At 39.2% G+C, this 13,708-nt stretch overlaps 1 protein-coding gene across 2 annotated transcripts in view; it reads right to left on the bottom strand.

The window, feature by feature from the left end:
• Positions 1-865: 865 nt before the first annotated feature.
• lrrc17 (leucine rich repeat containing 17) overlaps positions 866-13,708 on the bottom strand; it is a 51,419-nt gene continuing 38,576 nt past the window's right edge. For both annotated transcript variants that reach the window (XM_034674029.1, XM_034674028.1), the window contains exons 4-5: positions 6,580-6,735; positions 866-1,805 (exon numbers count right to left, since the gene is read on the bottom strand). In XM_034674029.1, coding sequence (XP_034529920.1) covers positions 1,360-1,805; positions 6,580-6,735 — 602 coding nt within the window. In that variant the 3' untranslated portion in view covers positions 866-1,359. The remainder of the gene's footprint in view (positions 1,806-6,579; positions 6,736-13,708) is intronic.

Raw genomic sequence — 13,708 nt, 5'->3', positions numbered from 1 at the left:
ATTAGCCAATTGGCTTGGGAATCAGAGGGTTGCTTGTTTGAGTCCTGGTATGAGCCAAGCTTGGAAATTGTACTGGCAGCTGGAGAGGTGCCACTCCACCTCCAAGGTGCCCTTAGGCCAGGTACCACATCCCAAGCTGCTCATCCATGCTCAAACCCCCTGACCCTTCACTCTGACAGCTCTCCATTAGTGCATGCCCATAAGATCATGTTTGTGCATGTGTGTATTTCAGCCTATGTGTGTGCAGCATGTTCAACATCTCTCACCTGATACAAAAAAAACAGCCTTGGTAACGAAAAGAAAAAATCTCTTCCATCTCACAAGCAATAAATAACTACCTATCAGAGCAAATTCCTCCCCCTTACTGTGTGTTTGTCTCCCGTACACTAGGTGGCGCCAGTTGACAATCAGTGATCATCATCTTTCTCGCCTCTTGCTTTGAAAAGAATAAACATTGGCAGGAGACAGTTCTTTTGGGATGCATGTAGCAAGCTTTGTGTACTGAATTGTAACCTGTGGACTGATTTAAAGAGTATAGTCTTTAGTGATTCACAACCTTGGAATTACCTAACTCAAAGTTTCCACTGCAGTCACAATGAAGATCTAATATAAAGCCATTGCCATGATTTAGCATGCTAACAGAAATATGGCTTGTTATGTGCTTGGCAGATTCTCTCTTAGGTGTATCTGGAAACTAACACAACCTTACTGAACTCTGAGTCACTGCATGACACAATACATCTGCTTATGGTCACAATTAATGGCTTACTGGTGGTGCTTAGGTAGGTCAACAAGTTCAATATGTCTACCTACATTTTCCCATCCATCAGATCTGTCCATCCATCCATCACTAAGAAAATCACACTTTCAGAAAAAATAAACCCAATTTTATTTCCAGAACACATGGAGACACTGTCGGACATTAATCAATATAAAGGAAAACAAATATTACATTAAAGAAGGGTTTTCTGGCCTCAATATGTCACAACAGAAAAAAAGCAACTGTGGTTAACTGCATAGGAAATTAAAAGATTTTATGTTTGGGGAATTAGATCTGATACTGATCAGATCAGAAATTGGGAACAAAAGTTTAATTGGTAACTCTAAAACCTTTCTTAAAGTGTAAATGTTGAAGAATTATGATGTTAAAAGTAACAAACTTTTTAAAAAAATGCCCCCTTTTTTGCTATAAAACACACAAAAACAATGAACTGTATCCCCATCTGGTACTCTAACAAATCAAAGGGATTTAAAAACAAATCTCTGAATCTACCTTTTGAAAAAAATCCATTCTTCAGCCCGTCAACAGACCTCAATGTTAATCCATCTCTTCTCACCGTCCACTCATCCACCTCCATTCTAACTCAACCTGATGATTTCAATCCCGTTGTTCTTCTTCTCTTTCAGCGGCCGAGGCAGACGCCCACCCTGCCCCTCACCCGGTGTCTCCCCAGCCACCTCCTGAGCATCATTTTCTGTCCCTCCTTGCTCTCCCTGTCCTGTATCCATCCCTCCAGTTTGTCTATCCTTAGGACATTCCCCGTTGTAGGTCTTGACGTAATCCTCAACGCGCCACCCCTTGAATTCTTTCGGCTCAGAGCAGATCAGGCCGGTGTGGGAGACACCAGGGTGATGCTTGAGCCAGTAGATAAGGTAGTGGATGTTGTAGTCGCAGATCCAGGGGTTGTTGTTTAGTGTGAGCTTCCGTAGAAAGTAGAGGTCCTCTAGTACGCCGTACTGGAAGTAATGGAGGCTGTTGTTGGACAGGTCGAGCTCGCGGAGGTACAGCAGGCCTGCGAATGCAGCTGGAAACGAAGTCAAGAAGAAGAAAATAAGTTGGTTTCTCATACTGGTGTACAAAAAGTTATCTTTTCACCTTGAACACTTCCTGTTTGGTTGCTTGCTGGGTTTATTTAAAGCTGGACACGTGCTTGGAAAGGGTGCAACAAACTTTAAAAAGCAACATTTAAAATCAGCAAACTGTTGCCACACATCAAATAGTCAAATAGCAGGTAACATTAAAATAAAGTCACTATCAGCTGTTTCGTTTAAAGTCCCGACTTCAGATTTTTTTTTTTTGCTCCATTTTGGGTCTCCACCATCTCCTAAAAGAAATCTCTTATTAAACTTCAGCTAAATCTTTACCTTGTCAGCAAGCTAGCCATCTAATTTGTTGGTCTACTGGTTTGTGCTTGGCAGACACAGTACACTTGTATGTCTTGTATTTCTTCAATAAAAACAGCTGCCTTGCTGATAAGGGAAAATGAAACTATACACCATGAGTCTGAAAAACCAAAACAATTAGCTGAAAGAGGCTAAAACACTCTTCTATGTGTCAGGGAACTGCAAATTTTCACAATTTTTTCAGCCTGACAAACAACTCTTTACCCATTACACTAAGTGGTTGATTTAGTGTGTGGAATTTCTCTTTAAATTATTGCAGTTTTAAAGTTAATTTTATTATTAGAGCATTTAAAACAAGTCACACTCAACTCTTTCATTTTTTTTGGGTATGTTGAACTGGTACAGTGGACATGTCCCTTTAGTTTTCAAACACAGTAATGTCCTATAAAATGTTACCCCACAACTTTATTTTACAAATAACCCAAAAGCAGTTGACCTCGCATGTCATCATTTAGATTGAATAAGACATGATAATTGTAACCATCTGTCATGCATCTTGTCTTATGCAGACATGGCTCCTCGACAGCGATTTTAGGAGGCAGACATGGTAACGATCTGCGTAATGGGACAGTGGAGACTGTTTTATGCTGTCCACTAGCCTTGAGACTAGCTTTGATCTTTACAGAGCGGAAGAGGAGAGGGGAGGGAAATGGGAGGAGGAGGAAAGTGTGTGGTACATATACAGAAGTAGAGGAATAAAGTGACAATAATGACATCTGTGAGACAGAGCATTAAAAGAAGTCAGATCAAGGGCACTACAATTCTTTGCTTTTTATTTTCAATAATATAAGTTATGCTACTGCAGTCTTTAAGATTGCACAGATGGAGGAAACTATAGGAGGGGTGGAGTGATGGAAGGATGTTATACCTCCCTCTCTCATGTCTTATCTCTTGACTCAAGAGACTGACTCTCCCTAATCGACTGCTCATGTACATTTTTTAACCCACTTTGGCCGTTAGATACCCAGCATGGCCTACTGTCATAAACCAAAGTCATATTCCCGGTGAAATACATTCAGCTTGAGTACTTAACCATTATAAACACAAGGTTTGATGATGCTACTGAATCAGCACCAAACATTTTTGGTAAAAGTTTAAAAGTTCCACATTTGTTTAAGTTTCTTTAAACTCTTTCACACAGTAAGATAAGGAAATTGAATCAATTTACTACAATTTACTTCTGCTGATCAGATATGAAGCTGCAGCTAGCCAACAGTTAGCTAACTAAGAGCTAAACTTGGAGCTATGGTTAACTGCTAGCGTCTATCAAAAGCCAAAATAAGTAAAAAGCAGCCCCTTCAAAGGTCAATAGTTATCCCATTATGTGTTCTTTTTTTGAATATGTTCATTAAAGTAAGTAGAAAATTACTATTTACTGTTTACTTTGCCAAGTAGTTCTCAGCTCAGAACTGTAACTTCCTGAAATTAGAGTTGCCTGGCAGAGGCTGAACAATAATGACATGATATGTTAAATTTAGAGTATTATATGTGCTGGTATGTTGATTGAGCTAGCTTTAGACAGAGCCAGCTGTCTCTTTTCTCAGTATAGAGCTATGTTAGGAAACTGTCTCCTTTAAATAGTTGTGTGGTTAATTGTTTACTGTTTTGTTGTTATGTAAGTTCCAAGTACTTACTTTACTTTGTTGTCTTTATAAATTTTATGTTTGTTTGATGATGCTTGTGTCAGAGGTTTAATGTGAAAGGTAGCTTTTGTTGTAGGGTAACTGAGTCTCGTTAACTCCAGGTGAGGGTGATTTGATTGCACCTGGGTCAGAGTGACACTAATTAAAGTGCTCCTCCATGATTGGCTGAAGACAGTTGGTAACAGGGTATAATACTAAAAAAAAATACTTGGGAAATTGACATTATGATCTTTTCCCCCTCCCTTTTCTAAGAGACTTTAATACATCCCTTTCACCAGAAAAAACAAAGTCCTCATGTTGCCAGCCATTCTAGCTGTTGCCTCCTTAAAACATGGTCTGTGCTTTACTTACTTGCTAGCCAAGCTATGTGGTTGCTAGCTGTAGCTTCACATTAAACACAAAGATTATACCACCTTCTCATATAACTCTTTGCAAGAGAACAAACAGGTGGATTTCCCAAAATTTCAAAAACAATTCTGAAACTAAAAACACTTTCATTAGCTGTTTGTCAGTTATTGTGCTAGCAATAGCAGTCCTTCTGTCAGCTAGTTGTCAGCTCTCCAAACCATTCTATATTATGTCTGTTGTATGTTTCCAAGCATCAGTCTGTCTTTTCTTGTACAGAATAGATATAAGCAAAGAGCTCTTCATACTATATTCCTCTGTGGTCCAAAGCTTTGAACCTAGTCACAGACTTTTCCGCTTTGAATGTGAACACACAAAAATACCATCAGCTAACAATGGAGCAGGCACTAAACACGACCCCATTCAACTTCAGCAGAGGTGATTAATTCAGGATTTCCCCCCCAGGCTTACCCTGTTCTGTGCTGATCTTGGCAACAAACCTCCATAACAAATAAACACAATTTCAAAGTCTCTTGTCACCATAACTACAGATACTGTTGCATAAGTCTCACTATTATACACTTGTCCTCTGCTCAGTTATTGCTTCACTCATGGTGATAAAAAAGAAATGCAGGCGAGAGCCATGTGGAATATCAAGAATTATTTCTGCACGGTTCCTTGTTCCAGAGAGGTGGGGTCCACACATTTTGGCAAGAGTTATTAGTCATAGCTAAGTACAGAAATCCAAAATTGCTATTCTATTTAAGGGATTTCTGTAAGGAAAAACCACACTAGTCTGGAACAAACTTTTTTCCAAAATGAACAATAGAAGACATTTGCAAATAATCCAAGTGTGCTAGATCCTTGATCCTTCGTCTTGCTTTTCATTCATGTTTCCTTCTCCTCCACATGAAAAGAAAACATAAAAACAACACCTCAAAAACAGTTCTTTACATTACTTTTACTCCAAATGTGAATGCAATTAGAAGCAGCAACCATGATTGAGACCACATGTCACTGGCTCTCAGAATTACTCTGAATTAAATCTGTAGTTCCTAAATAGTCTTGGACACAACAAGGCGAGCTGCAGCAGATTGTTTACATGTGTTTCAGAGTAATGAAGAAAGGAAAATACGAGGTTTTTCAAAGATTTCCCGCCTCGGCAGGAAGAATGAGCCCAGACATCATTAGCCTGGAGAGTAATGAGTTCGCACTTTTTTAATTGCACTCCATTAATACTAAGGCAGCATTAGTATTCAGAACAGACATTGATCTTTTGAGCACTAAATAATCTTCTGCCTCCCTGATGGAGGACCTTAAAACTTTCATTGATCTCTGATTAGAACTGACAGTCGTTAATTTCATGTCGATTCAGTCATAAATATATGTTGTTAAATGTGTCACATTGTTACTTAACCTTTGCATCTGTAGTCAATCATTCTCATCAATCTCAGTGGAGTACTCACGTCTTTTTTGAGTTTCTTGCATTCTTGCATACTACACAGATTCATGCACACTGTATGGAACACTTTATTCACACCCACTTGAGATATTTCAACCTATTCCTTAGGGATGCATACTATCAGCATAATATCAGTATCCACAGATGATAGCTTAGAGTTAATCATCTTTATCTGCAGGTATGAATATTTCTGCCAATATGCACCGCAGATAACGTGACGTTTTAATTAAAAGCAATGACAGCTTACACCCGCCAACAAGTTTCACATGTCAGCTATATGGAAGTATTTTGGAGTGTTGGAAACAGACAGAAAAATAATTCATTGGGAGTCTAACAGAAGCAAAGGCACAGTTGATAAAGCAGGAAGAATGTTTGAAGGACCCTGTTGTATGATTATAATCAATACTTATGAGTCAATCAGAAACAAAGGAGGTAATAAGGGGACTAGGTACAGGGGTGTTGAACAAAATAATGGGGCCCAAACAACTAGGCATTCTCAAGGTGACCCTGCCCACCCTGACAACCTTATATCATTTTGTCTTTGTAGGCTTATTCACAATGGAGTCCTGTTGTACTCATTCAGGGGCATGGCCAGGGCTTCCATGGGCCCCCCTTGAAATCTGATTGGCCAACCAAGGTGCCTTAACTGTGATTGGTTAAGTGCCATGTCAGGGGCTGGAGTCAAGTTAAGAGAAGAATATTTATGAGTCACCACTCTGCAAAAATTAGGAATGCAAGGAATGCAACATCTGTTCAAGACATTAATGTTGGTAGTTGCAGTAGAAAGGAGTGAATAAACGCTATCCATGTGTGTGTGCTACTTAATGCCACTCCAGTCAAAAAAGTCTGGATACACCACTGTACTTGGTCCCCTTTTTCAGTTCGGTCTGATGCCCCAGCCCAGGTACTGTATAAGACCTCAAGTTTGCTGGACTGTTTTCTTACCTGTGTCCAATCGCTGTAGGTTGTTGCTGCTGAGGTTGAGCAGCTTGAGGTCTTTGGACAGCAGGAACAGTTTGGGCCTGAGTTCTTTGATGCTGTTACTGGACAGATCCATCTTTACTATGTCAGATGGCAGGTTGGAGGGGATGTTAATCAAATCTGTGAGGGAGAAAAGACAAAGTAACATGAGTTCACACTAAAAAAGAGTTATAATGAGAGTGCTCAGGTTTCAGGGTTTTAAACAGAAGATTTAACACAAAACACATCACACAAAGATTCATTCCTGTTTATAGGTTTACAGGAGTTACACACATGTGCCCGACAGAAGAAATGAGGATACAATGTGCAAATCCTAGAATCTTCAGGGGAGCTGGAAATCTAACCCGTCTGCATTTTTATACGTTCTCAAGATGTTGTGTGGGTTGTGAGAAATCTTTAAACTTTTCAAGATGGAGTCAAGTGTGATACAGTGTACAACAATATTTCATGTGAGTGCCAGGGTGGAGTGTTTTCGCTCTCTTACAAGGGAGCGTGTGAGGCTGGGAGCAATGTTAGAGTACCTTTGATAACTGTAATGAATGAAACAGTGATTCCCACATTCTCCTGCATCGATATGGGTCCTCTCTGGAGGTTTGAATCCCACGCTGAGGCCTGATTTATAACTGTTTTATCATTCCTGCAAACTTGGGACAGTTCAAATGGAGATTTGTCACTGGCAACACATTTTGGCGTGGAGCTAGAAACAACAGAGCTGAATCTAGATACCACAAATATAGACCCAGATTAACTTTCAGACTCTGATTGCACCAGTTCTCCTTATTTCTGTTTGCTTTCATGACTCCATCAGTAATTTCACCTGTTGCTGTCTGTAAAAAATATTAAAGATGCACAAATTGGGGATCACATCTGCTTTGCCAATCTTAAATGAGATCTGTTTAGAACTGAGTAGGTGGCCTGTGTCCTGGATTATTATTAAGCAGTTTGAAGAATGGCTGCAGATGAGAGGAAGCAAAAGTGTGTTTAGGCAGTGATTACAGACTGAGATATAATCATGCAATGTTTATCTTTATACATGATGAACATTTTACTTTTTTTTTTACATTTTACATGCATGTGGACCCCTGCATGTATTTATTTACATCGGTCTTATAATGTGCTCATTAGAGAGCTTGTGGAGACTTTTATAGGGCAGATGTTGCCGTCATTATGCACACACTTTACTGCCACAGATGTTGTAGCCAGGAGAGACACGGTGCTGTAAATCATCACAGACGAATAAAATGTAATAGAATACACACACACACACACACACACACACACACACACACACACACACACACACACACACACACACACAAACTCACATGCAGGATATTCAGTGCAGTCAGGAAATGTAATTATTGTTGTTCAGTGATGCAGCAGAAACAGACTTTTCTGACTCTAAAATTCCAAAAGCGATCAGTCTTAAGCAGTGAGAATTGGACGTCTGAAGGGAATCCCATCATGCCTTTAGTGCACATGTGTCTGGAACTTTGTCCAAACAGATTTTTAGATGAAAAGAAGTTGGAAAAACTCTTTCTTAAACTCCCAGGTGCGCATGAGAGACTTCACACTATTGAGCCAAAAACAAATCAACAAACCTTCCTCCATCCAAGACAAAGGCACCTGGGGTTTTTATGAGGTTTACAGTAAGGATAATCTCCTGCAACAGACATTCAGCAGTGATAGAGGACTGAAATGTAAGATACATTCTCCTATAATAAACTGATCCAAAGATGTAAAAAATATTGAATATCTTGAGTTACTTGATATCGCTCACTAATTTGGGTTCATAAAGTCACACTTTTATCTGGAGTCTTAAGAGTAATCTTGTGATTTATAATGGAGCATATCGTCAAGATAAAGTGTGAGGCCTTTTTCCTACTGAAACATCTGTGGCCCTCCTCAGAGCTGACTGCTGGCCGGAGAAAATACGGGAAGAACATGTCAAGAGAAGTTGGAGTTATTCAGTTAGAACTGGGTTTTTGTTGAATCTGCTGGAGTCATTATTTCATCACTCATGTGAACATCTGTCCCTCCTGAATGTTTGTGTCGAAAAAAAAAACCACACTTTGCTACCACCTGGGAAGATGAGCCTTGGTTGCCAACAACTTCACCATATGGTTTCATCATTTTACCTATGGAGTGTAAATAATAAAACCTGCTTTATGTCAAAGTGCTTGGATAATTAAATTGCTGCAGTGAAGTCTGAGGAAAACTCCAGTGGAAGTTCAGTTATTAGTTTAACAGTTTTAAGTTGTGCATACAATTTCAACAAGGATTACATACTGCAATAATTATTAAAGCAGTATGTACATAGTTTGAACGGACAGGGGTAAGCTTCAGTGATTTAATCTGAGTACAGAACATTTATCTGGACTCCTGCTGGAGAAGCTATAGTTCAACTCTCATAATGACTTATGTCTACACAGAGTTCCATTGTTCTCTTTCTTTTCTTTAGCATATATTCTAAAAGAATGTCCTACAGACCATTATTATGACTCTTGTTTTTGTGAAAGGTGAAATATGCAGCTCCATACATTTCATTCGTACAGCAATAACAGTTCATTCTGGAGCAGGTGGAGCAATACATTCTGTTTAGATAGGGGAAAGGGAAGCAGTTAATTTTTACAGTGCTGACATGATTACTCTAGGGTCAACTCTGCATACTGCTGTGAATTCTTGTGGTCTGGACTCAAGCCCCAGACTCAGACAGAGAGTGATTTCTTGATGTGTTTTCTTAATAGTAGACGTGCTTTTGGTATCAGTAAAGTAGCTCATATTTGAAATAGCCTCTGAACTTGAGGGTATACATCTTAAAGCTGCTGTTGGTAGTCGTGATGTAAACATCAGTTTGGAGAGAGATTTTGAATGTCAACACTACCCCTACCCACCAGATTTCCCCTACTTCTCGTGCGCGTTCTATGAGGAAGTAGTGCCGGCTTCCCAGCCAATCAGGATGGCGTAGTAGGGGCCGCCACTTGACCAACCAGGACAAAGGGTCGGAGAGTAGCTCTGATTGGTCCGTGATAATGGGAACGAGGGGAATAATAACATTGCTTGATACAAAGGGACTGGAAAACACAGAGATTTCGCCATAATCTCAAATTACTTCAATTACTGATGAGTACCAATGGGTATTATGACCTTTTTTCCAAACCCAGCACAAAAAAAGTATGTTTTTTTACCCCATTCCTACCAACTGCACCTTTAAAAAATTGGGTGAAATTCCTGTCAGTAACTTTCAATGATACTTTGTCTTAACCTTGAGTCAAAAATGAAGCACAAAAACCTGATTTGTGTTGGAGTCTTTTCCATTATTATCATAAGCAAAGAGGACAATAACTTAACATTGTCTCTTGATTTAAGGTTCTAAATTTAATGAGTCTTAAATGCTCTCAGTTATTTTCACGAGAGGTTTATTGTCCTAATGATTTAACTGTAGCAGACTGACTTCCTTTAAAACAACTGTGCATCAAAACGTGGTGCATACATTACCCATAATAAAACCTGTAGCTGATGTACCCTTAGGCTGCTAAGTCATATAATTGGAGCATACTACAAGTTCTGGAAAGCTTACTCCTTTCAAACACCCCATACTGAGTTTTTATTTCATCCTTCAATCATCTTCAGATCAAGGCAGAACTGACTCAAGTGACATCACTTGAGGAAATTTACCAGACGTCACACAGCCCCCTCTAAAGCCCTGGAAGACATTATTGAACCATTCTTTATCTTTGCAGTTGTACTAAACACGACCTGTAGTAAACTCTGGTGTGTCTATTTAATGGAAGTCCCCTTTAAGTTACGTGATCAACAAAACTGTTGCAAAAAGTGTCTTACCTAGGACTAAGTCGATGTATTCTCCTCTTTTTGGCCATGTCATCATGACAACAGTGCTTTGGAAATAACAAAATATTGAAAAGCAAAAGTGTTTAATATGATTGAACTTTTGAAATCCAAGGCATGTTCATCCAAATCTTGAACATTAAACAATGAGAAAACTGCCAACTCTCTGAAATAACCCAGCGATGGTCCATATTTTTATATCCCATGGTCTTTTCTCGCAGTGTTTCAGTGACCTTTTTACCTCGGAGTGAAGTGATTCTTTGGGAAAATCCGAACCCCAGAAGTTCAATTTCATAACAGTCGTACAGTTCAGAGTTTAGATGGGAGGAGTCAGCTTAATCCTGCTGTTAGCAGAGAGTAATGTTTGATACAGTCATCTTTCTCATTCATGCTATCCACCTCTGCCTCCGGCTCAAATGACATTATGGAAGAGAAAGCTTTTTCTGCTGACTAACAGCCCACTGTCTGTGATCCAAGAAGTCCAGGGAGACCCTGACATAATCGTATACGTGGTGTGTGTGTGTGTGCGTGCGTGCCTGCGTGCTTGTGCGTGTGCGTGCGCGAGACTGGGAAGCAGCCAACCCACCACATACATTACTCACTTTTCTGCTGCCAACTCAAATAGCCTGAAATTTATACAGTGGATTTATATTACTTCTGAAACCAATGATTTCTTGACCTCATGAGTCCAGTCTGGAAGGCTAAAGGAAGGCCAAAACAATTAATACCTCCCTGTGGGTGGGTTTCTGAGCAACACACAAATACAGTACAAACAGACAACAGTACAGGGAAGTCAAGGGTCAACCCGAAGCTGGTTTTGCTAGCATAACACATGGCATATAGCTAGTGTCTTAAAGTACTTTAAGAGGTCCTAAAAACTTGGGTTTCACTCTGTGATGTTATATGCTAATGTTTTTTATATGCTAACTTTACTTTTATTGATGTTAACAGCCTTATTTTTTTAAACTAGCATCACTTGTCAATATACAGTACACTTTAAGCTAACACATTTTAAATGTTAATGTTCATTTTTCATGCTTAAGCTATCCAAAAAACAGTCCATGTTAGCATTATCATTGCTTCTACAGCAACCATTTCTCACTAACATTGCATATAGCATCTTAGCTAGCCGGAGCCAACAAACGTCAATAACGAATAGCTTAAGACTAAATCTGGTACCAAGCTAAATCTTGTTTAATAGGGCACATTTGCCAATTACTTAGATAAATGATCCCTAAAAATACCCAATATTTACTCCTTTACAGTGGGTTCAATGGTGGCTAAATGCTATAAATGTTAAGCTAGAATGACCAACGAACCAACCAACATTTCCAAATATTAGATGTTTTAGTGTAAGAAAAAGCTTCACTATGACTACAGTTCAAGTTCATGATATTTACGATTCAGAGAGAATTCAACAGTGTTCACTGTGAGACTTAAACACTGCTAAATTGAAGGCACATTTCGATAAAACCACAGAGTAACTGTAAAATCCATGTTCCATTTTTGAGAAGCTCAGCCTTAGGAGCTCTCATACTAACTCTAACCACTCTGTGCAGCAAAAACAGAGTGATGTGGAGCCTGAAATCTGCTGTGGTTCACCTCAGAGAAACAGTCTTTAGACGGGAGGCATTTAGACGGGGTAGAAAACAGAAAGAGATATACAAGAGGAAAGTACAGGGTCTGGAGACAGAAAACCAAAACAGAGTGGAAACATACTATGATTTCTGTTATTCTCACTCTGCCTGTTTCATGTGAAAGAAAACCATCTTCCCTACTAGCTACAACTCCATACACTCATGTTCTCCCTCGTCAAAGTTTATATTTATTATTAGTTAGAGTCCACTCACTCAAACTAGCCAATATGGGGTGCCCCTCCAAAACTGGGTCATATTAAAAAATAGATTTCATGCTTACTATATCTAATAGCTAATCCTGTACATCAATGTTTTACGGTCTTGCTTAGTATTACTGTGTAAATGCTAAACCTAATACAAACTATGAACCTCAGCAGAGCCAACATTAGCTTCAGCTTGGCTCACAGTCGTTTTCAGACACCCTGAAAACTGTGATAGCTAACATTTAGCTAGCTTACGTTACATTCTCTGCTGAAGACACATTGCTGTTTCTAAAAATAATTAGCTGCTATAAGCATTCAAATTCAGATATGACAAGCTTTTTTTTCTTTTTGGAGTGGAAATGTTATCAAAAAGTTAAAAAAGTTGGTGCATTTTCCTGTATACTCACCAATACCTAATGTCGCATATCAAGTTTGATCTCAATTTGATCACTTCTAACAGTATGTGCATCATATCATGTGGCATATGTACGGAGAATCTCTCCTGCCTTACGCAGGGACTATTGTAAAGCTTACTATGCAGTTGCTGTACGAGCAGCTTTAAAAATGAAGAAGCTGCAGTCAAAGTATATATGTACGGTGGCCCTGAGAGGTCACGGCACTGCAACTTAAGAAAACACATGCAGAAAGACACAACACAAGCAAATTAAGAAAACATCTTCACCAATTTGACAACACATGCTCAGCATTTAGAAAAACGCACTGTAAAGACTACAACACAACACATTAGAAAAACGCGCTGCAAAGACCACACATTAGAAAAACACGCTGCAAAGACCACAGCACAACAGAAGTGTTTCCAGAGGACACTTAAAAGTGATGCACACATCCGGACACGCTTGTTGTTGACGCGGATTTTGAGTCACAGCGCTATTAAGGTTCTCTTACCATCAGTGGTGTTGGAAAATGAGATAAACAAGTAAGTGTTTGATTCAGCCTATTGCAGTGATCTGCTGAATCATGCAATTGCAATGTTAAAGTATAAATCAAAAACACTTACTTGTTTATCTCATCGCAAACCAATTAGGTGCGAAAGTAAGTTAGTTTAGTTAATCTGCTTCAGCATCTTCCTGCTTCCGGCTGCCACAATGATGGAAAATAATCACAACACTGCACTTTTGAATTGCACGTCACTTACAAAAACTCCCAGATGAGTTAGTTGACAAATCAAAAGTAACATGCACTTTGTGTCAAACGTATTAAACATATCACAAAAGTAGTTCTGGTTTTGAGCAACCACCTTCGAGCTAAGCATACAGGTGCAGCTAATCAGACTGTCAGCAAGCTGTTTATGACAGCTTGACAAGTAATTGAATCAAATTGCTACAAACTAAAGCATCTGTGACAGTTTAAATTGTTTAACCGAAGAGGGTTTCTTTAATCAGA

This window comes from Notolabrus celidotus, chromosome 21 (assembly GCF_009762535.1).
Source record: "Notolabrus celidotus isolate fNotCel1 chromosome 21, fNotCel1.pri, whole genome shotgun sequence".
Taxonomy (NCBI): domain Eukaryota; kingdom Metazoa; phylum Chordata; class Actinopteri; order Labriformes; family Labridae; genus Notolabrus; species Notolabrus celidotus.
The sequence above is the reverse complement of the archived record's forward strand: the minus strand, read 5'-3'. Positions and strand labels throughout refer to the sequence as shown.